A 23,938-nucleotide genomic window follows, 5' to 3' on the forward strand; every position below is an offset into this window, starting at 1 on the left:
TTCTAGGTTCTAAAAGTTGGGATCAAACCATAGTCTCACATTACTGTCAACAATGAGGACCGATACCTTATCAATCACAATTGAATAAAAATTATAAACTAGTAAATCTGTCACATAATTACTTATTGTCTTAATCATTATTTTACTGCAGGGTAATTAAGAACAAATGAAAAACGTTCACATAAATAACTATACTATTACTTTACAAAACCAAACCAAAATTTTATGGTTTTTTTCTCTTCTTTGTTAGCCAGCTAGGGGCATAAATGACACTAAGAATGCTAATATTCTCAGGTGCATTTAAAGTTCACATTACACACTTATAACACATGTGTTCATATATCCACACATACTGAGCCACATTATTAACTAACCGATGCATTTAGAAAGAATGGATACAAGATATGTTGAGTGGGAAAAAGTTAAAAATCAAGGGAACTTGGAATTAGATGTGGAAATAATGGGGAAGGAGTAGCCCTAGATGGAACTTGGAATTAGATGTGGGAAATAATGGGGAAGGAGTAGCCCTAGATGGCTCTCGGTTTCCTGTTCCTGGAGCGTAGGAGAGTGATGGTGTCGATCAATACTTTGGGTAGAAATATGGAGTTCTTCTCACTACCAGGATGCAGAATGATGGATATCATTTTAGACATGTAATTTGAGCTGCTGGCAGGACCCCCAAGTGCACGTGTAGAATGGTCAGATGATAACGTATCTGGAACCCAGGAGAAGTTAGAACTAGATGTAGATTTGGAAGACAGCAGGTGTATAGTAGGTAACATCTTAAAGTGACATCAGAGAAAGGAGAAGAGAAGCATGTGGTAAACACTGTTGTTTGTCCATGCAATTGCCATCTCCCCGGCCTAAATGCTAAGAAGGTCGCTACGATGGGCTTCAACAGTCTTGGCACTGAACTTGTTGGACTCTTTCTCTTATGATGGTCTTTATACATCAGTTTCCAAATTAATTAGAGAGAAGCCAAATCTCCACCTTTAAGTCCAAGGTACAGAAGGAAAAAGCCAAAGGATATTTCCCTAGTCCTCTTCCCACTAAGTCATCCCCTTGACACTTAAAAATACCTACACTCAAACTTTTTGGGGTGACAAGTAGTTGGGATAGGAATAATTATTGTGGTAGATGTAAATATGCTTGCGTATCTAGATCTGTTCCTTGATTGCATGGTGGTTTTATGACTAGATAAAATTGCCAAAATTGTCCTCTTGAGTCTTGACTGACGTTGTCAATGTGTTTTTTTATAAAATTTGTTAGCCATGCCCTGGCCATGTGGCTCACTTGGTTGGGTGTTGTCCCATGCACCAAGAAGCCACCAGTTTGAGTCCCAGTCAAGGTACATGCTTGGGCTGTGGGCTCAATCCCTAGAGGAGGGTGTGCAGGAGACAGCCGATTGACATTTCTCTCCCTCATCAGTGTATCTCTCCCTCTCTCTTTCCCTTCTTCTCTCTCTAAAATCAATAAAAACATTTTGTTTTTAATTTTGTTGGCCAGAATTAAGTATAGTACTCAGGGTATGGTCAGAGCAGCAGAACCCAGAGTAAGAACTTGTCCTTCCTATTTTAGACACCATGCTTTTGTTAGAAAGTGACATTAGCTTTTTGAAAGCAAGCGACATTGTTGATTCAGATAGTCTTTGTAGGCAGTTAAGATCTAGACCAACTATGAACCTAAGTTCAAACTTTAAATGTATCCTTGTTAAATTTAATCTTGTTAATTCGGCCCCAGATCTTTTTAGCTTATTCCAGATTCTGATTTTTTTATATATACTGGCTTTTCCTCTCCTCAGCTTCTTGACATCTGTAATTGGGTAAGCATATTTTCATTTTGTTCACAGTATATTGTCCAGTATAAAGAATAGATTACAAACATTTCACCGTATGACCCTGTTTTTATTTAAAATACCTACATTTATCTTTAAATAATTATAGAAAGGTATACATCAAAATATTAACAGTCCTGACCTCTGAGTGATTGAATGATTTATAAGCATTTTGGGTATATATTTTTCTGAATTTTTAAATGAATGTATGATTGCACAACAAAATACGAATTTATACAGATTTTTTTATGAGTTTGACTTGTATTTAAATTCAACATATAAGTGATACCATGCAGTATTTATCTTTCTGTGTCTGGCTTATTTCTCTTAGCATAATGTCCTCAAGGTCCATCCATATTGTCAAAAACATCAGGATTTCTCTCTTTCTCGTGGCTGAATAATACTCCATTGTATATGCATATTTTATTACATATATATATATTTTATTTATCCATTCATCCACTCATGAACACTTAAGTTGTTTCCCTAGCTTGCCTATTGTAAGTAATGCTGCAATAAACATGAGCATGCAGGTATCTTTTCAATATCTTGTTTTCATCTCCTTTGGATGTATACCTAGAAGTGTAAATCCTGAGTTACATAGTAGTTCTATTATTAATTTTTTGAGGACTCTCCATACTATTTTCCATAGTTGCTTCACCAATTTACATTCCTACCTACAGTACATGAGGGTTCCCTTTTCCCCACATCCTCACCGACACTTGTTTTCCTTTGTCTTTCTTATGACAGCCATTCTAACAAGTGTGAGGTGATACCTCATTGCAGTTTTGATTTGCATTTCCCTGATGATTAGCGATGTTGAGCATCTTTACATGGACCTGTTGGCCATATGCATGGTTTTCTTTGAAAAATATCTATTCAGTTTCTCGGCCCATTTTTTAATTGGATTGGGTTTTTTTTATTTGTTTGGTTGGTTAATTGTGCTTTTTGTTTTGTTTTTGTTTTTTGTTTTTTGCTATTGAGATGTGTGAGTTCTCCCTATATTTTGGATATCAACCCTTTAACAGATAGATAGTTTGAAAAGATTTTCTCCCATTTCATTAGTTGCCCTTTTATTTTGTTAATGGTTTCTTTACCTATGAAGACATTTTTTTAGTGTGATGTGGTCTCACTTGTTTATTTTTGCTTGTTGCCTCCGTCTTAGTGCCAAATCCCCCAAAAAAATCATTTCCAAGACCAGTGTCAAGGAGCTTTACAGCTTCAGGTCTTAAGTTTAATTCATTTGAGTTGATTTTTGTATGCAGTGTAAGATAGGGGTAGAGCTTCATTCTTTTGCATGTGGCTGAGACTATCCTTTCTCCATTGTATCGTCTTGACTCCTGTGTCAAAAATTAATTGGCCATATATGCATGGGTTTATTTCTGCATTGATCTATGTGTCTTTTATGCCAATACCATAGTGTTTTAATTACTGTAGTTTTTAATATAGTCTAAAATTAGAAAGTGTGATGACTCCAGCTTTGTTCTTCTTTATCAAGAGTTCTTTGGCAAATTTATATGCATATATGCACAATCCAAAGACACGGACAATGGTGGGGAGAGGGGCTGAGGAGGGGGATGGGACGGGGTGGAACGGGTCATTGGGGATATAAAGGGACATCTGTAATATTTTAAACAAAAATAAAATTTAAAAATTATATTAAAAAAAAAAGAGTTCTTTGGCAATTTGGAGTCTTTTGTGTTTGCATACAAATTTTAGGGTTGTTTGTTCTACTTCTGTGAAAATGCCATTGGAATTTTGATGAGGATTGCATTGAATTGTGGATCACTTAGGGTCGTATGGACATTTTAACAATATTAATTCTTCCAATCGTTGAGCAAGATTATCTTTCCATTTATTTATGGTTTTCAGTGTACAGGTCTTTCATTTCCTTGGTTCACTTCATTCCTAAGTATTTTATTCTTTTTTGATGTAACTGTAAATGGAGTTCTTTTCTTAATTTTTTATTTCTGATAGTTTGTTGTTAGTGTATAAAATACAACTGATTTTTGAAAATTGTTTTCCTATTCTGCTAATTTACTGAAACTAATAGTGGGAGGGGCGCGTGTTTGTTTTGGGGGTCTTTAGAGTTTTCTATCTATAATATCATGACATCTGCAAATAGAGACAATTTTACTTTTTCCTTTGTATTTGGTTGCCTTTTATTTATGCGTTATTGCTCTGGCTAGAAGGTCCAGTGCTATGTTGGGTAAAAATGATGAGGCTGGACACCTTCGTCTTGCTCCTGACGGTAGAGGGAAAGCTTTTCGCTTTTCGCGGTTGAGCCGGTGTCGGCGGCGGGCTTGTCATTTATGGCCTCCATTAGGTTGGTGGACATGCCTTCTATACCCACTCCGTTGGGAGTTTTTGTCGTGAATAGATATTGAATTTTGTCAAATGCTGTTTCTGCCTCTACGTGGGGTTTATTTCCGTCTCCGCGGGGGTCGGAAGTCCCCCCGCGCTGCGGCTGCGGAGCTCGGGCAGCACCGCGCCCTCCACCCGCTGCCCGGAGCGGCGGCGCGCGGGCAGCCCCTCCTGTCAAAAGGAGCAGAGTCCGGCGCAAAGCTACTATTTCCTTTTGTCCCGCCCTCCCCCGCTTCCTATTGGCGGGTTTCAAACCCTTGCGAGCCAATGAGAGCTGGCGCCGGCGCGCAGCCGGTCCTCCACTGCGGGCGCGGCCTTTGAAGAGCAACTGTCGCGGAGGAGACGTTATGGTGGGGCCGGGGCTCTCCGCGGCTGCCGGTGAGTGCTCTGGGCGGCGGGGCGCGGCGGGCTGTCCCGCCCGCGGTCCTTGTCGCCTTCCTCGGTGTCAGCAGGGAGACTTCCGCGCGCGGGGAGTCCCGGGACCCCGCAGGCGCTTTCCCAGCGGGTCCCGCAGCAGCCCTGCCAGGGCCTCGCGGTCCCCCCGTGGGTTGGCCGGGGTTGCGCGTCCAGGAGGAGCCAGGCGCCCCCAACATCCCCTACCCCCGGCCAGAGCGGCCCCCGCGGGCCCCGAGCCTGCGCGGCGGGCACACAGGCCCGCACGGGCCCGCCTCCGCCTCGAGGGCGTGGGTTCTGGCCCCCACCTCCCGGGTGGGCCGGCGTTTGGATGGTGTCGGCGATGACACCTGGTGACCTGGGCGCTTCACTGAACGACCGGACCCGTAAGGTTGGGCACCTCTGTCCCCATGTTATGGCTCAGCAGAGGCATTTTTGTTAAAGCGCTGGACGACCCAGAACTGGGGTCCCAGCCGGCCTGTCAGACCCCACGGCCCCTCCCCCACTCACTACCTGGCGCGGCTCGGGCTCCCAGGGGTGCCTCGGAGTCGTAAGGGGACGCGGAGGTTAGGTGAGGCGAGAGTCGATTTGCGAGAGCAGATTTGCACCCCGCAGTGTTCTGTTTTGTTTGGTTAGCCATTACTGAATTTTAGCCTTTTCCAACCACTTTAGTCCTTGCCTCTGAACTCCCATAATTCTTTCTTGACACCCAGATTTTGCCTTGTGTTGTATGTAATTATTTTGTGTATTTTATCTCCACTACTACATTGGAATTTGAAAACAGAAATAGTGACTTTCATCCCCTCACAGATGCAGTGCTTAGAAAATCACCATGTGGATGTTTGCCATGAACCCCCTGACCTGGCCTATTTTGTCCTTAGTCCCAAAGGAAACCAGGAAGGGTTTGTAGGCAAAAATCATCATTCCTGTTGGAAAAAAATATAATAAGGCCAGGCCTGGCTCACCAGCTCTGGTGGGACAGTAACAGGATTTCTTCATGCAAAGCATATATTGTGGCCAACAACAGTGCCTGTGAGCAAGGGCTCTGGAGTTGGATAAAACTGCCTTCAGATCCTGGTGTTGCCACTTATTAGCTGGGTAACTTTGGGCATATCATTTGCCCTCTTTAAATTTCAGGCTGTAAAATACCTCATAGGCTTGGAGTGCAGATTAAAGTACATAATGTAAGTGTGGAGAGCTTAATATAGGGCCTGACATATAAATGATATAGTTAATGTTGCTATTAACTTGGAGGCATCGTCCAAAGCTAAGACCATTACTCAAAATGTCATCCTTTAGAATATAAATGAACTGGTTAAAATCCCAAGCTGAGGTTCTGTTGTTTGCTTGCCTGTTTTGCAGAAGAGCGGCAGAGAAAGCTCCAGGAGTACCTGGCAGCCAAGGGAAAACTGAAGTGCCAAAACAGCAAGTGAGTCCGTCTCCCACGGTTATAAGACTTGTTGGTGTGGTTGCTAATAGCAACTTAAAGCCCTTTCAAACATAGCCCTTTTGCTTGTGCTCTACTCTAACTGCATTGACATCCCAGGGTGACTCAAAAAGGGCGTTTCAGTTCAAGCATGACAAAAACCTCTGGGCGGTATCTAGTACATTGGCAAAGATTTAAGCATTGTTATTGTGACAGTCTCCAAAAGAAACGAGAGAAGGAGCTACGATATTACCTACCATGCTGGAAGCTTTCCCTGTCCCTGCTTTTTTCCTGGGAGAGTAACGCTTGTGACGGCAATGTTTGGCCAAGGAGTTGAATGACCCTGGTTCAGTCCTCCATGCTGCACATTAACATCCTTCTGCCTGATGGTGCTCTTTGGTCACTCTCTTGGCACAGCAATTTTCAATCTTCTTCATCTCATGCACGCATAAACTAATTACTAAAATTCTGCAGCACACCAAAAATATATATATTTTGCCCATCTGACAAAAAAATAGGTATAATTTTGATTCATTCACACGGATGGCTCTTGTGTTGGCTGTGGCACACCAATTGAAGTCCCAGTCTTAGCTCTTATTCTCGAGGTGGACATGATATGACTGATTCATTTTTATCTTTTGTCAACATCTTGCCATCTTAGTGATGTCATTGATCCCTTTTCTAAGCACTGATCAATTTTCTGCTTACTTCCTCTACTGTACTTTTTTTTTACAAAATGAATTTTTACAAAGTTAGCTTTCACACTTTATCTTAGTTTCTTTTTACTTTGGGTTTTTATTCAACTCTATTTCCTTGATTAAACCTAGTGCATTTATTCAACAGATATTTAATACTTGTGTGATGTATCCCTCTTGGTTCTGAAGACATGGTGCTTAACAAGACAGAGCAGTCTGGCCGTTCCAGGCCTTAAATTCAAGATGGGAGAAACAAATACCAAGTTACGATCAAAGTCCCTATTAGCCTAGCAATTGCTTTTGATCCATGGAGATTAAATCCTTCTAAATTCTCCTCTACTTTCCTATCCTTTTTTGCATTTTCTGTCTCACTAGCTAGATTTTATAGGCGCCTGTTTTTTTAATTGAATCACTTTTTCCCCTGAAAATGCACTATTTGAAGACACTTAAGTCTTTTTAAACTTGTTTGGCACTGTATCTCCAGTGCCTGTGTTCCTGGGACATTGTGGTGTTCCAGGGATGATGCTGGCATGAATAAGACTGTGCAACTACAAAGAAAAGACATAATTCGTTACTGTTGTTAGAATATTATGTGTATGCGTAGGACATCTCTGAAGGGATCACAGGTAAGTGGGCAACTTTGGGCATGTCATTTACCCTCTTTAAATTTCAGGCTGTAAAATACCTCATAGAATTGGTGTGCAGATTAAATGTGAAGAGCTTAATATAGGGCCTGGCATGTAAATGATATGGTTAATATTGATATTAATTTGGAAGCATGGTCCAAAGCCAAAATCATTACTGAAAGTGTCATCCTTTAGAATATAAATGAACTGGTTGAAATCCCAAGCTGCACACCAATGCCATACTTCCCAAGCCTTGTTGATCTTTCTGTACTAAGAATTAATTGTATTTTGTCTTTTATAGGCCTTATCTAAAAGCCAAGAATAATTGCCCAAATCCTCCACCTTCTAAATCTGTAAGTAGAAATTAGTCTTTTTAAAAAATATCCATTTTGAGTGATTAGTAATAAAAATAATAAAGATATGTTAGCAACCTAAAGAAAATGTTTCACACAAATATTTCTTTTTTTAAATATGTTTCTGTTGATTTTAGAGAGAGAGGAAGGGAGGGAGAGAGAGAAACACTGATGTGAGAGAGAAACATCAATTGATTACCTCCACCCGCACCCCGACCAGGGACCGAACCTGCAACCTGGTCATGTGATCTGACTGGGAATCGAACTGCAACCTCTTGGTGCATGGAACAGTGTTCAGCCAATTGAGCCACACCAGCCAGGGCCACAGAAATATTTCTCATAAATAAGGAACAGTTTATAAGGGACAGAATTGTTTTTGAAAAGTATAACATATTGTAGTTCAATTTTATTAACCAAAAAGAATCTTTAAGTGCACTTTGGTCTCTTCATAGCTAACATTTATTGAACACCTACTATGTGTTTGTACTTTTCTCACTTGCATTAGCTCATTGAGTCCTTACAGCCTCATGAGGTAGGTACTGTTATTATCCCCATTTTACAGATGAGGGAACTGAGTCACAGGACACCTATTAAATGACAGAGCTGAGAGCCTGTGGTCTCAAGCACTTTGGGATGCTGCTTAACTGGTGCTTAATCAGTTCCATTCAGCTAGATCGTGGATACAATGGAAAAGGATCCCAGCATACTTCGGGTTTAATGGAATATCTACTCGGCCATAAAAAATAATGAAGTGCAGTGAAGGCCTGGCAGGGGGAGGGGGTCAATGGGAAAAAAGGGGGACATCTAATACTTTCAACAATAAAGATAAATTTTAAAAAAATAATGAAATTTTAAAAATTATGTGGGCATAATGAGTCTATGGGGACTCTGTAGTTTTCACTCAATTTGGATTTGAACCTAAAACTGCTCTTAAAAATTAAAATTTATTAATTTAAAAAATGAAGTATTTATACATGCTACGACGTGAGTGAATCTCAAAAATGTAATGCTAAGTGAAAGAAGCCAGACACAAAAGAATCAGACACTGTATGATTCCATTTATATGAAATGTCTAGAATAGGCAACTATAGAAACAAAGTAGATTAGTCATTGCCAGGGTCTGAGGGGAGTGAGAAATAGGGAGTAACTTCTAACAATTATGACATTCTTTTTTTTTTAAACATATCTTTATTGATTTCAGAGAGAGGAAAGGAGGGGGAGAGAGAGAGATAGAAACATCAATGATGAGAGAGTCATTGATCGGCTGCCTAGCCTGCATCCTGGGCATGTGCCCTGACTGGGAATTGAACCCTGATCTGCTGGATCCTAGGTTGATGCTCAACCGCTGAGCCATGCCCAGCTGGGCGAGATTCTTTCTGGGGTGATGAAAATATTCTGGAGTTAGTGGCAATGGTTGTACAACTTTGTGAGTATGCTAAAACCCACTGAATTGTACGCTTTACATTTTTATGGGATGCAAATTATATTTCAATGTTTTTTAATGTACAAAAAAGAATAACTAAAGAACAGCACACTTTGATACCAACCTCCATGCCTCAGCAGTAAGCCATAATGGAGAGGTAAGGGGTGGATATAAATGTTGGGGCTCAAGGAGTAACCCAGCTGTAGCCATGTTGGTGCGCCATCTATCTCTGCCCCAACCCCAACAACACCATACATGCCCGTACAATGCTAAGAGTAGACATCGCCTCGCCCTTAATGCCAAGTGGCTCTGGTTACTGACTTCCTTACATACTCATAAAGTTTACATAGTAACTCTTGATAATATTATTAACTGAAAAAGAGTGGTAGCACTCCCAGATCTTCCCCTGAAAGCCTGTGCTTTACAAATCTCTGCCCAATTCACCTTTCTGAGTAATTGCTTTCAGTATTGATGCTCCTGTTCTCTACCATATCAATTCTAACTCCCCTCCCTACTTTCCAAAGTTCTCTCTAACCTAGTCCTACCTTATGCAAAATTAAATCACATGACTGAAACATTTACTTGTTAATAACATAGAATCTAACCTTAAAATCCATCCTGAGTTCATAAATATGACTAACTTCTGTGATGTTAGATGCTTATGGAGAGCTAGCTGTTCCAAAGTCTCAGGCCTCCCAGCACCTACCACCTGTCCTTGCAACTGGTTCTTGAGTGACACTGTGACCTTTACAAAGGCATTGTTGTCTTTAAAATCTTAATGTAGCTGTACAAAGGACTAGGAGGAACTTGGGTGGTACCCTAACATAAGTGTACCATGTATATATCTTTCCAGGGTCTCTTGAAGGGACACTTCAGTGGGACATAATGGACATTCAGCAAATACTCGTTCAGTTGAGGCAAATTTATTTTTTAAACAGCAAGTTTTGTATGGTTACTGTATCTCTGCTTAATTCTGTCAAGCTAAAAGATTCTAATGTATTTCTAATAAGAACTCATAAAAATCCTCTATTAGTGAGCCTTTATTTTCTTAGGTTTCAACTTAAATGAAATTCTAAATAAAATAACTAATCTTTTTTATTTTATAAACAGTGAGCTATTCTTATGAATTTACTTTTTTAATATTTTTCTTTGTTTTTTCAGACTATTAAACCAAAAAAAGATGTTACCAACCATGTTGCTTTGCCTGCCAAAGCTACAAGACCCATCAGCATTAAACTTCCACCCAGACCTGCCAACAGTATCCCAGGGCCCCAGAAGCCAAAGTTGGATCCACCAAAACTTCTGGGCAAAAGGCTGACTTCAGAATGTGTTTCTTCTAACCCAAACTGTAAGCCTTTCAGCAATCGTCAGCAACAGCACAAAGCTGGATCATCCACTGGAGAGCCGTCAAGGAAAACTGGGGGGTCATTTAATATACAGGAACAGGAAGCTGCAAAGCAGCAGGTGACAGATCAGGGAAATGCTGCCCATACAGACTCTATGAACGATGTCCGTGGTGAGGGTGAATCCTTACACAACTTTCTAAAAGAGATGAACAAAGAAAACTTTTCCCATACCATACTGGACTCTGAGAAGATGTCACATCCTCAATTATGGACCAAAAGTAAACCAAAGACTAGCTCTTATAATCAAACCAAGAGCAGTTTGGCCCCTAAACAAGCCTTGGGTAAAAGTTCATTGAATCGTGCTGTTCTGAAAGACAGAGCTAATAAACAGTCTGTTGGAGAAATACAAGCCAGGATTCCACCAGTAAAGTCACGGCAGCTCCCTAGGGGAGCAGCTCTTGCAAAACCAGGAGAAAAGCCCCCAAAGACAGTTTCCTCTCATTTTGTTCAGACCCTTAGTAGGACTCAAGCATCAAAGAAACCAGGGGTCAAGGACATGAAGGATATAAATGTTAATAGGGGTAAATATGAAAGACCAGGTGGAGCTAAGTTACAGTCACATGCTGTTACTAAACAAAAAGAACATACCAGACCCAGGACCTGCCCCAGTCTTCTTCAGGGAGGACCTGACCACATTAAGCAGGACCAGAAACCCACTCAGCCTTGTTCTAGACCTCAGATGTCATGTGTGCAGCAGAAATCCAAAGCTGTGAACCAAAGGCCTAACCTGGCAGTTGGCAGCTTTACTTCAGTCATTCCCAACACCCCAAGCATAAGAGCAAGTACAGCCAAGGGGAATAAACAAAGCAGCAGCTGTCAGCAGAAAGCACAGACCCTGGACTCCAAGTTGAAAGGGGCTCTTCTCCAGAACCGTTTTCTAAACAAGACAGCTCCCAAAAATCAAGCTGGTGGCACAGCCATAAATGGAAGAGGCGTCCCAAATGGGACCCAGACTAACCCAGATGTTAAAAAGAAGACCACAGCAGAGGATCGAAGGTACGTTGCTTTAATTCCAAAATTGCAATTTAAGATGATTAGGCAAATTGACCATCAGGCATACTTGGTCAGAAAATAGGCCATAAATAATGGTTCCTGAGTTATTTTTAGCTTCAACCCTGAAAAAAATATTTGAAGCAAATATAGCAAATATTCTCTAACTTTCTGTGTACTTGAAGCAGAATGGTTCAGTAAGGAGTTGGGGTTGCAGGTATAGACAACTTGAGAAGTCCCTGCAGGTTGAGCAGCAAGGGAAGAGGGCCAGGGGGAGGTGAGGAGATGCTAGTCCTTTGTCAAGCAGACCGGGGTTTAAATCCAGAAAAGTTATAAAGGAAGAAGGACTGGGAAACTTCCATGAGTCTGAGCAGGCAGTTTTGGAAAGTCGGTAGGCAGAGGAGAGCAGTCATAGTTACAGTTACATGACTTCTTGCATTTGTCAAAGCACAGGACTGCACTCTCAAAAAGGTGAGCTTTACTGCTTGTTATTGAACACTGTGTGTTTTAGGTATAGTGCTAGGACACTGAGGGTTTTTGCCTTCCTAGAGCTTTTGCATTCTAGTGGAGAAGACAAGAAATGAACACATTGGTTAAATAAGACAGGATAATTACAGATAACTTCCTAGTCAGGAAGGACTGAAGGCTGATAATGCCAGACCAGAAGGCAGGGACAAGCTTGGATCAGAAGATTGAAGAGGCCAGAGCTTCCGGAGGGTAGGGGTGACAGGGAGTGGTGCCGCATAATCTTGGAGAGACTTGCAGAACTCAAATTATACTGTCATTCGCCATAGAAAAACATTTTGAATTTTATTCCTGGGGGTGACTCAGTCTGGCTTACATTTTAAAGATTACTCTAGATACTTGCGCACAGGGTGAATTTGTTAAGGGTTAGAATAGAAGCCAGGAAGGAGATGAGTTAGGAGGGAGCTATAGCATTCAGGCAGAAAAGTGGCAGTGATGTAGTGTAGGATGGTGCTAGTGGAGATGGGAGCAGCACTGTCCATACAATGGTGTGTGGGATGTGGGGAAAGAAAGCACTGCTCAAAGACAACTCCTAGTTTTAGGCTCTCGCCATGGGGTGGATAGGAACACTATCACCGTTGCAGGGACAGATCTAAAGATGAAAATCAAGAGCACTGTTTCAGACAATATTAAATTTGAAATGCCTGCCAGACATCAAATAAAAGATACCAACCAGGCTGTGGGTTTTACAAAGGTTGAGCTGTAGGGAGAGAACTGGGCTGACATGTATATTTGTGAGTCATGAGCTAGTTGTAATTTAAAGAAGCTAGCAAGTCTACATCCACACTCAGGTCCACATGTCTTGGTGCCTCCTCCAGCAGCAGTCTATTGGCTGCTCAGAAGCAAGAGTGGAGATTGTGAAAAGTGGGGGAGAGCGAGGTTAGGACTTGTCACCATATTTTAAAAATGAACCCTGAACTTATTGGTCTTTTTAGAGTAAAGGAGGTCATGTGGTCAGGAATGGGCTAAGGAACTAGGAAAGTGGGTCACTTTGAGTGGCCAACACCATGTTGAGGGCTTAGTGTGGGTACGGTGGGGCTGATCAGTGGCAAATATAAAGTTTGTGGTAAGATAATTGGAGTGTTGAGTTACTGATCTCAGCAATGGAAGGCAAATGTCAGGGTTATCATAGAAGTGAAAGGAAAGTTTCAGAGAAAAATAATAAATAATCTTGAAGTCAGGGGATTTGAAGACTGAGATGCTAGCCACCTGTAATCCTAGTAATACCTCTGCTTTCTGAAGAGGGAGGCAACCACTTCTGCCATTGCCCATTTTTAAACTGTTTTTAATTCCAGCCTCCTGACTTGGTCTGCTGTTGAAGGTGTTCAGAGATAGTACTCAGTCTATGCATATCATACACTTTGAAGCTTGACCATTTCCCAAAATCCTAAAACCATTGCTCCTCTCCAATTACGTAACAGGAAACAGCTGGAAGAATGGCAGAAATCTAAGGGGAAAATGTATAAGCGGCCTCCAATGGAACTTAAAACAAAAAGAAAAGTAATAGAGGAAATGAATATTTCATTCTGGAAGAGCATGGAAAAAGAAGAGAAAGAAAGGGAAGCACAACTCGAACTGTCCAGTAAAATTAATAGCACTCTGACCGAGTGTCTGCAGCTCATCGAAGGGGTGAGTGAGGAGGGTAAATCTCCAAAGCTTTGACCCAGAGACATTTTTGTTAACTATAGTGTACGGGAAATAACCTCTGTCTAAACAGAAATTTAGTTACTCATTGTGAGGGGATAGTTTTGTGTGTATCCTTTCAGTTTTGTTTACGGTCATTTGTCTACTTAGGGTTTGTATTTCTTGGACCAATTTTAGTAATTTCATGCCTTTTATTTAAATCAAATTTGTTAAAGGGTTCTCTATTAACCTTTTTAAAAGGCTGTCTTTTGGTTCTTATTGACTATTTTTTCTCTTACATCAATGTCTGCAACTATTTTTATGTTTATTGTTCTTTTTCTAGTTTTTTCATTGAAAGCTTAGACCATTTATATTAGTTTTAATTTCTTAAAAATACATGTTAATGCAATAAATTTGCCTCTGAATTTAGCGTTGGTCATGTCCTTCAGGTTTGATAGGGAATGTTCTTTATCAGTCAGAGTCAAGTCAGAAAAACAGAAATCACACCAAGTATTGTAATAGATAGAATGTGGTGTTAGGATTGGTTTCACAGTGTCTTATGTGAGTTCCCTAGAAGCAGCCACTAAGAGGAGAATTTGTGTAAAAGTAATTTATTAGGAAGAGGCTCCCAGGAAAACAGAGGAGTGGGATATGGGGCCAGACAGGGAAGGAGGCCAAGCAGGGTGGGTATCCAGCAAAGTCCATGGAGGGCTACTGTGGTGCAGTCTCACAGGAAGCTCTGGGGATAAGGTCACACATCTCCAAGTTGGTCCTGATCAAGGGCACTGCACTGATTAATGGCTGCCTCTGCAGGACAAAAAGTCCCAGGCACTTGTGTCTCTGACACATACAAAGAAGTGCAGGTGCTGGCTGTTGGACGTGACAACACTTTGTGAGCATGTGTGCCCCCAAATGGTAAAGGGATCATCAGAGGAACATGGGTGCTGCACACAGGGCTGGCAGCCATAACTCTGGTTCCAGAAGAACAAGATGCTGGGGGTATCAGACCTAAAAGCTAGGAGAGACAAACCCTGGTGGGAATGGGACTCTAGCTCTAAAGAGGCATACTGCCTAGCAGAAGCTAGTGCCACAGAGCTGGAGGGATCGCTGCAGCACTGGGCTCAGACCTTGAGAAAAGGCTACTTCCCCCTGGTGTGGTCAGGGTCTGCGAATGCCAGGAAAAAACGGGGAGGTGGAACCGGTTGCTGCTGCCAGGGTGAAGGACCATTGCTGGGTGATGAGGGCAAAGAGGAAGAGGAGGTCCCCTCTCCTCTCCAGCCCTTCAATCTCCCTCAGTGTCCTACACTGGCAGAGCCCAGCAGGGAGTTGTTCTCAGCAGAATGTGGTTTAAAGAATTCTAGCCCAGGGTCACAAAGCAGAGGAGAAATGGAGAGTTTGAAGCTAAGAGACCATAGCTTAGTAACCAATATATGTTATCCTTGTTGCTCATTTCTAAAAAGTTTGAGGTTTCCATCTTTAGCACATCTTTAACTCCAAAGTTATCTTCAAAAAGTGTCCTTTAACTTCCAGATGTGTTGATTTTTTTTCTTGCCTATTTTCATTTTTAATATACTGTATAGAATTTGTTGACATTTTCTTTCTGGCCTTAATGTCTGGTCAGTCTTGGTAAGTGTTCCAAAAGTGTTTGAAAAGAGTATGTATTCTCTGTTGAATGGAAAATTCTACATGGGTATCCATTAGAACAGACTTAGAAATTTTAAATAGCACAATTATTTCTGTTTGTTAGTTTATCTGTTGCTTTCCAAAAGAAATATGCAGAAGCTCTCACTGGCACTGTGATTGATGATTTCTCTTTGTATTTCTGTCAGACTTTTACTTCCTAATTTTTAAGTTAAATTTATTGGGGTAACATTGGTTAATAACATTATATAAACTCCAAGTGTACAACTTTATAACATGATATCTATGTATTCTATTGTGTGCTCGCCACCTGAAGTCTAGTCTCCTTCCTTTGCCATATTTTCCAGTTCTCTTGTTAGGTAAATAAAGACTCATAACTTGCTTTGATTTCTCTTCTCTTATGTTAATCTTGCCACACCTGCTTTTTGTTTTTGTTAGATTTTGTAAAGTAAATCTTTTTTCATCCCTGTATTTCTAGAAGTATATCTCATGTGAATACATGCAGTTGAATTTTTTTAACCACATCTGGAATTCTCTGCTTTTGAAAAGCAAATTTAGCCCATACATATTTATTGTAATTACTCATATGCTTAAACTTACATCTGCCATTTTATAATTCAATTTATATGAATTCTTTTTATTTTCCTTCATTTCTGTGTTTGATTTAACTTACTTATTCCAAAAAGAAAACATATAAATTAAAATCACAAAAGATAGTGGTAGGTGTAGGTTCAAACTTGGTGTGCAAGTTACATGTCATATGTTTTTTGTAATTAATTCTGTGTCAAGTCTTCCACTCGAATTCTAAAGTTTATTCACTAGTCACTTGATGGTTTTTGAATGGTGAACTTTCTGAGTCCTTATGCTTATGAAAAATGTCATTGTTTCGCCCACATGCTGAAATCATAGTTTAGCTGGGGGAAATTTCTAAATTCAAATAGTTTCTCCTGGAAAATTTGAAGTTACTGTTTCTTTTTTTTTCTCCCCCATCTGGAGTTGTTCATTTATTAAAGTTCGTTTCAATTTAATCCTCACTCCTTTGTAAATAATCCTGGTTTCCCTCTCTAGAGGTGCTTAGGGTTTTCTTTTTTATCCTTGGTTTTCTTGGTGTGGTTTTCAGCCTGAACACTTGTTTCCTTGGTCAGTTCTTGGAAATTTTCTTCTACAACTGCTTTGAGTGTGTGTTGAGCTTTGTTCTCTCAGTTTTCCCTTCTAGAAATGCTATTAGGCGATACTGAAATTCTTACATAATAGACATATCCTCCAGAACTCTTACCTTTTCTTGTAGTACACTTTCCATTTCTTCGTTGTTGCATTGGATTCTGAGAGAAGCCCACACCTGGGTTTTCAGCTCACAGTTTATTCTTCAGCAGCATTCAAGCTACCATTCTGCTCTTGTGTTGATTCTCTGCCATAGCAGCCTGTTCTGGTTTCATGAGACCAGATACGATAGCAATATTCTCTTACCACCCTGGAGATACTGACTGCAGTACTCTTAAGCTTACTCCTCTTTGCCCCCTCAACTTTTTGCTGCAGTGTCTATTTTTCTGGGTGGTGAGTTTTAAGTCTCTTTATGGAAAGTTGGTGATTCTTGACTGAGCTGACCTCTGTGTCCACCCCATCTCGCAAGGAGTAGGAGGTGCTGCTTGGCTAAGTACAGCGGTACCTAGCCCATATTACTCCTGGTTCATTTCCCTGTTCTGCTCTGGGTACAAGCCAGGAGGGCAGCAAACCAGTGAGGCCACTTTAAAGTTCCTTTTTGTGGTATTTAACCCTCTTTCACATATACCTGCACAGATCCCCAACACAAACACACACACACATATACTCTATGACCTTGGCACACCTGTGCCATCCTTCATGCCTCTGTTAGTCATATGGAAATTCTGGTCACTATTCAGTATTCACATTGTTGTGAATGTTGATTACTCTGGGGTTGGGTTGGGTTGGGTTGGGTTTTATGCCACATAAAAATGTAGAACATATTCCTTCCTTCAGCTGTGATAAACATTTTCTTGTTTGCTTGGTCTCATGTAACTCTTAAAATTTAATAATCACTGTCAAAACTCATTGAGATGTTCTACTTAAATGGGTGCATTTTATTATATGTAAACTGTATCTTGGTAAAACTGAAATGTTTTTAAAGTTAAAAATAATTATTGATCAAACTGATTTCTTCATACCTGCTGTGTTAATGATAGGAGACATGAGTAACAATGAGATGGTAATAATTTCCCCTGGGTATTTTTTCCAGGGTGTACTTTCTAATGAAGTATTTACAATATTGTCCAGTATTCCTGAGGCTGAAAAATTTGCTAAATTCTGGATCTGCAAAGCAAAGTTCTTGGCAAGTAAAGGCACCTTTGATGTTATTGGACTGTACGAAGAGGCCATTAGAAATGGGGCAACAGTGAGTATCTGTCTTGGGTGGGTGATATTCTGAAAATTCTCTATCATGAGTTCTATTGTTTGCAATATAGCAGTTTATATTACATTACCTATGTAATGTAACTTCTTATTCACTTGATAAAGTTATACACAGAATGTGAAGCTCAGTGTGGCCTTTATGAACATTTCATTAAATATTTATGCCGTATAAACTAATAGAATCACTTTTCTTTGTCTCACTTAACACTTATTATATAAATATGCTCTTATGGAACGTAATAGCATAGCAAGTTATAACATCCATCAATATCCAATACTTATAAAGTCATAACTCACCATAAAGAACTTAAACATATATTAATCCCAACACATCAATATCTGTAAATCAATAATTCAGAACCATTGTATGAAATTCCTTTTCATTGTAAAACTACTATCACTGTATAATTTTTAACAAAAAATGAAATAGTTTTATAGCTCTTTTCACTTGCATGTTGCTTTCTGTGTTATATGTTCTACATACCTTTTTTATGATTGTTCAAAATCAAAGTTGTACATCCACATAGTTCAAACAGTCCAGTAGTTTGACAAGGTTCCTTCAATAAGGCCTCTGCTCCCACTCACCTTCCATTTCCGACTTCCCAGAACAAACTGATTATTTTTATATTTACCTCTATAGTTTCAGGTAGTATGCTTGTATTGCTATTTCCTGATTTTTCAATTTTAGACATGATTTGTGGACTTCCAAATATGCAAGATTAGGATTTAACCTCTTTCACACACACCTGCACAGACCCCAGACACACGCACACAGCTCTATGACCCTGGCATACCTGTGTCATCCCTCATGTTTCCATTAGAATCATGAAATTCTGGTCACTGTTGCATGTTCACATTGTTATGAATGTGTAAGAAATATATGAATATGTTGAGCCATGTAATATATACTATGATTACTTTGCCTTTCAAGCACAACTTTCTACTTTTTCTGAAATTGTTTAGTTTTCTGAGTGTTTATTATATAATTAATTCCCAAACTCTTCTCTTATTGTCTAAATTTCTTTATACTTTCAAAACATCAGACACTTGTATTGTTTTTTTTTTTCTTTGAGCTCTTTTTCCCAGTCCCTTCTGATCTGTCCCAGTCTCCACAGGTTAGCTTTACCCTAGTCCTCACTGGCTATCATGGGAGCTCCTCTCCCCTTCACCCTCAGATTTCCTTTATGTCCTTACATCTCAGTTCCTAGAACCCATATCAAGTTTATTCCTTCCTGCATTGTCTGTTTCTTCTCCAGTGCTTTCTCCTCTCTCCCTACCTCTTTCCCCCTCTCCCACCCTCTCTACCCGCCCTCCCTCTCTCTGGTGGTTTTAGAGAAATTTCATTATAGACTACTTTCCATCAACCCATCTCTCCATTAAAGTGGAGCAGGCCACCATTTACCAACATTTTCTTTGTTCCTCCATTTTTCCCATGAAGCTATAAGTCTGAAACTTTTTAAACATTATTTATATTTAGACAAATAAAAAAGAAAAAATTGTTTATATATATAAAGAAGTTCATCTGATGTTACATAGTGTTTCTTAGAGTATTTTTTCATGAATGTTTTAATACTGTTCATGTCTCTTCATCCCTCCTTCCAGCCAATACAAGAGTTGCGGGAAGTTGTCCTTCATATTTTGCAAGACCCAAACACAACCAGAGACGGTACTGCTATTTGTATTTAAGTTCATTTCTTTTAGCCCTACAAGTACAAGTCATTGAGCATCACTAGGGAGAAAAAGAAGTCCTCTGAAATGCCTCTCACCCTTGGTTTCCATGGTCTGTCCCTCAAAGCCAGTATCATTGGCTGACTTGCTTTTGTCATTACAAGTCAGTATACTTCTCAGCACTGAGCAGCCTAGATGAGAGTGTCCTGCCTCCCTAGATTCCTAGGTTAGAGAAGACAAGTGGCTCTTTTGAGGCAGAGGGGAGAGATGCCAGTCGGGGGAAATAGGGACATCTGTAATAGTGTCAACAATAAAAAAATAGAAAGAAAGGAGAAATACTTCAGCTCAAATCACATATTTAATCAAAACGAACCCACCAACATTTTACATGCAAATTCACGTTATCTCTTTAAAAATAGCTATGGCAGGACTCTGCACTTAGTAAAGCGTTATTGTCATTGGTCAGAACTCCAGAGGACTCTTCTGTGAGAAATATTGTACAGAAGCGTGTCATGCCTGTTACATGAATGGAGGCAGGTAGTCTAATGCATTCAGGTTGCCTTCAGAAGATAAACGGATTATTTTTATGAACTTGGAAGATGCAAGTGTTTTTCCTTTAAGAGAAGATTTAACTTTGGGGAACAGTCAGATCATGTGCATTACAGCTGCTAATGCAATACTCTGGGGAATGAGGTTACAGAGTAGATATGCTCAGTGGCACGCTTACTGGGAATGATACTAAAATTAAGATGTTTGTTTATGATATATGGTGGTATTCTTCCAAGGGGTGAAAAGAGACAGGAATCCACGTCTTATTACTTGTTCACCCCTATTGACCTCTCTTAGGGCCTCAGCCCCCAGTCACAGGATCTGCCTGTCTCAGCCCAATTTTCTTCTTTTCATTTTGGTGGTTGTGGTTGGGCTATCATGCAAATTGGGTTAACAAGACTTTTTTCCACCCACTGTCCAAGGCAATAGCCATATGGTCATCCTGGAAGGGAGTGGGTCAAGTGAGTTAACCCTGGTGAGTTAAGAAAATTTACCCAAGGTATGGATGGTGTAAGGGTAAAAGCCCAGCGATTAGTCCCTGAGAGAGCTCTCTGAAGAGTGAATGGGAGACTGGGGCTATGTTCGGAGTGACCCATCCTCAAGCGGCAGGGGCGTGTCAAAAGGCAGCCTGATGTACCTGGGCACTGCTACAGGGCTAAACAGCAAAACTGGCTGTAAGTCCCACTTCAAATCAGTTTCTTTTTTAGTATCTGAGATCCATGGGGAAATCATCATATATGGTACAATGATTTCATTGCATTGATTTGGGTTAAGTACTAAATTGCTAAATCTTGCTTTCCTTCTTGACCTTGCATACACAGGAATTACCTCTGCCTCTTTGGTTGCTGAGACTAATATGCCCTCCACAGAAGAGCTTGCCAGGGACATGGAATCGGGAAGAAAATCTTGCCTTCCTCCAAAAGAAACAGAACAGGTTCCAGCAACACCCCAAATAACCAAGGCAGAACATGATAATCACCCTGGTATCAAACTACAGGTCGCCCCCATCCCTAGGTAAGCACACCCTAAAGCAGGCTTCGTGCTCTATGTCTCCTCCACAGATTCAGGTACTGCCAGTGTTTGGTATCTTCTGCCTCAGGAGGATCAGGTGGTCTAATCCATTCTTGGCGTTAAGGGAAGGAGCTGAGGGTGAGGGGAGGGTTGGAACGGACCGGAGAGAACTGGCCTGCAGCAATTGGGATACTACTAGAGCCATGAGGACTTTGGAGTGGACTTCTCCTTCCTCTTCACCCTCACTGGTCCTATACTTGTAGACCCCACCTTCCTTTCCTGCCAGCCTGGCACAGGTTGGGGAGGCGGGGCACAAAATGCCATCAGGAGCAACCTCGGTAGCTATGTGGGGGAGGGGCAGTGAGCAGCCCCTAAAAACAGGGAAGGCAGCTGGATGTGTACTGGTTAGAGACCACTCAGAATATCAGTTAGTTTTTTAACAAGTGTAAGTTTAAGGCAGAATCCATAGTAATTTAAGGAACCATGTCAGGGTAATAGTGTCATTTTATAAAACATTAATGTAACATCAATCTCTGTTCATGATCTGAGAGCAGATGGACACCACCCAGTTCATTTTGACATTCAGAGAAAGGTCGTCTTAGGATGAGAGCCGCTCTGGCTATAACTCCTTTATCAACCTACACTGAAACATCTATCATGTCTTATTAATAGAATAAGAATAAAATAAAGGCTACGTGGAATTTCAAAAGAAGCAATAAAGTTCTGAATGCCTCTCTCGTTGTCCCTCAGAATAAGCGGAATGCCGGAAGTGCAGGACATGAAGCTGGTCACTCCTGTCCGGCGGTCGGCGAGGATCGAGCGAGCCGTGTCCCGCTACCCGGAGATGCTGCAGGACCACGACTTAGTGGTGGCTTCTCTTAACGAGCTGTTAGAGGTGGAAGAAACAGAGTGTTTTGTATTCCGTAAAAATGAGGCTTTGCCTGTAACATTAGGGTTTCAAATCCTTGAATCATAATTTCTTGATGCTGTTTGTTAAAAAGGTATTTCAGAGCCTCCATGAGACAAGAAATGCCCTCGTCCAGCTGACCTGGAACAGACTGTCATGGACGCAGACTCAGGACTTGGAAAGTAGCTTGCAAGACTCTCAAATTGTGTATCCCACAGGGAGGCCTTTGGCTTACTCATCTAAGGTTGTAGTTTGCCGGTTTTACAGCCTACAGAAATTTCACACTGTTCAGTATGAGCTTATTCCACAAGTGTGGTAAGGATCCTGGAAGGTTGGTGCCACAATATGATGGACCTTCCTTCCTGCACCCACCCTGGTCCTCCCAGCATGGACGGTCTGAGCTTAGATCACACGGGATGTGACAGGCCACCTGGTCAGATCCCCTCATTTTACAGATGAACCTATACTCATTACGCCTTTGCTCGGAGATCACAAATGACTACTTGTGACCTTCACCTTCTGTCATAGTGTCCTTGGGATGAAGGGTAATTCACGTCCTTTCTGCCAGGTCTCCTGGTGAAAGAGTCCTGAATTGGGATGGCCATCTCACTTTTTATATCCGGACCTAACTTTCACATTTCTTATTCAGAAGTGCTTCAAATAAAAGCAAAAAAGGGAGCAGGGGAGATAGGTGGGGTGGGACGCTTGCTTCTGCCCTCCAGTTCTTTGCTGTGCCTGGGAACCCCGTGCCTGAGAAGGCAGTGCGAGCCCCAGAGACTACAGGTTGCTTTTCCTTCTGGGCAATTGCTCTTGGGGGAGTAGGGTGTTAAATCAGCATAACTGTATATATAATGTAGAGAACCCAAGTCAACAAGGCTTTTTAATATTTAAGTGTTAACTAAGAAAAAACATTAAATTTTGTTTATTCCTGCTTCTCCATTTATCTTATTTATTAAAAAAACAAAACAGTGATTCTGGCTTGGCCTGGAGCATTAGGGGTTTGTCTGGGGAAACACCAGTAGGCCACTCCAGAGGCCTCATCAGACACTGATTTCCCTGGAGAGCTGACCTTGATCAGGGTCTGACCATCAGCCTCACCCAGGAACCAGACTTTTTCATTGTGAGAGAAGCAGATCTGTCTCTAGGTCAGACTTACAATAACAAGGTTCATGAAACAGCTATTAGACCATGGTGCAAATAGACTAACTTTCAGTAAGAAGTAAATTGTCACCACAACTAAAATCCAGGAATGTGCACAGCCAGCGCTTTCCTCCCTTTAGCCAGATGCACTTTACCTGTGACACCACCAAATGCTTAGAGATCACAAAATGTGAAAATGGGAGTTACAGAAATCAAATATTTAAGATCACCAGACAGGCTGGGGCAGGCCTCTCGGTGTTAAAAATATCCTCGCACCAGGCATCAGGCACTCCGCTCACTTCACTGACCGGGTCCTCAGGATGGCCCTGCAGCAGCATCCTTCACACTTTCACCCTTTCTTGGGCTTCCAAAATGGTCCATCCTTGCCACCCAGCACCCACCCCCCGCCCAGGCCTCTCTGATTTTACATATCTCCTCAGAACCACTGTCCTAATAGTTCAGTTCTCAAAGGGCGACCTCATCTTTATCGCCCCTTCATTGCAGGATGTCAGCAGTAACACCCAGGTGCTAGCAAGTGCAGGTTCAACTACTGGTGTCTAATAGGGTGTGGTTTTCAAAGCGACAGATGGGAGGCTTTGAGCAGCGTGATGTGTGGAAGTGATCGCAGGCGGCACAGCATTCGCAGAAAACCACCCTCACGGAGCTTTCTCATGACTCCTGTTCCGTAAAGAGCTGTTCCTAGAAATGGGGCAGGAAGAAGGCAGGCCCTTGTCACAGGATGAAGATTCGTTGGGGTTGTCATGGAGGTGGGGCCCTGGCAGAAATTGACTCTAATGTGTAGGGACGGCTTCTTAGGGGAGCGAGTGGAAGGACAGTCTTAAAGGAACGTAACTGGAGGCTGTACCGGCGTTGCTGTACAGACCGAGTGCACATTTATTACTGTTGCACTGCCATGTACTCACGCTGCACAGCACGC

The 23,938-nt window shown here is 41.3% G+C and overlaps 1 protein-coding gene across 1 annotated transcript; it reads left to right on the top strand.

Moving 5' to 3' along the window:
- Nucleotides 1-4,520: 4,520 nt before the first annotated feature.
- On the top strand, nucleotides 4,521-22,956 carry CKAP2L (cytoskeleton associated protein 2L). Its single transcript, XM_016201822.2, has 9 exons — nucleotides 4,521-4,576; nucleotides 5,954-6,020; nucleotides 7,640-7,691; nucleotides 10,276-11,516; nucleotides 13,457-13,664; nucleotides 17,554-17,709; nucleotides 19,329-19,392; nucleotides 20,765-20,957; nucleotides 21,705-22,956. Exons 1-9 carry the CDS (start codon nucleotides 4,546-4,548, stop codon nucleotides 21,928-21,930), a joined length of 2,238 nt encoding a protein of 745 aa, XP_016057308.2. The 5' UTR covers nucleotides 4,521-4,545; the 3' UTR covers nucleotides 21,931-22,956.
- The last annotated feature ends 982 nt before the right edge of the window (nucleotides 22,957-23,938 follow it).

The sequence above is a fragment of the Miniopterus natalensis genome, chromosome 13 (genome assembly GCF_054644295.1).
Source record: "Miniopterus natalensis isolate mMinNat1 chromosome 13, mMinNat1.hap1, whole genome shotgun sequence".
NCBI lineage: Eukaryota > Metazoa > Chordata > Mammalia > Chiroptera > Miniopteridae > Miniopterus > Miniopterus natalensis.

Bases quoted from the DNA above. Each gene is read 5' to 3' on its own strand.
- CKAP2L (XM_016201822.2), top strand. From the start codon at position 4,546: ATGGTGGGGCCGGGGCTCTCCGCGGCTGCCG. The intron at 6,021-7,639 runs GTGAGTCCGTCT...TGTCTTTTATAG, and splicing joins CTGAAGTGCCAAAACAGCAA to GCCTTATCTAAAAGCCAAGA. The intron at 19,393-20,764 runs GTACTGCTATTT...TTGCATACACAG, and splicing joins CCCAAACACAACCAGAGACG to GAATTACCTCTGCCTCTTTG.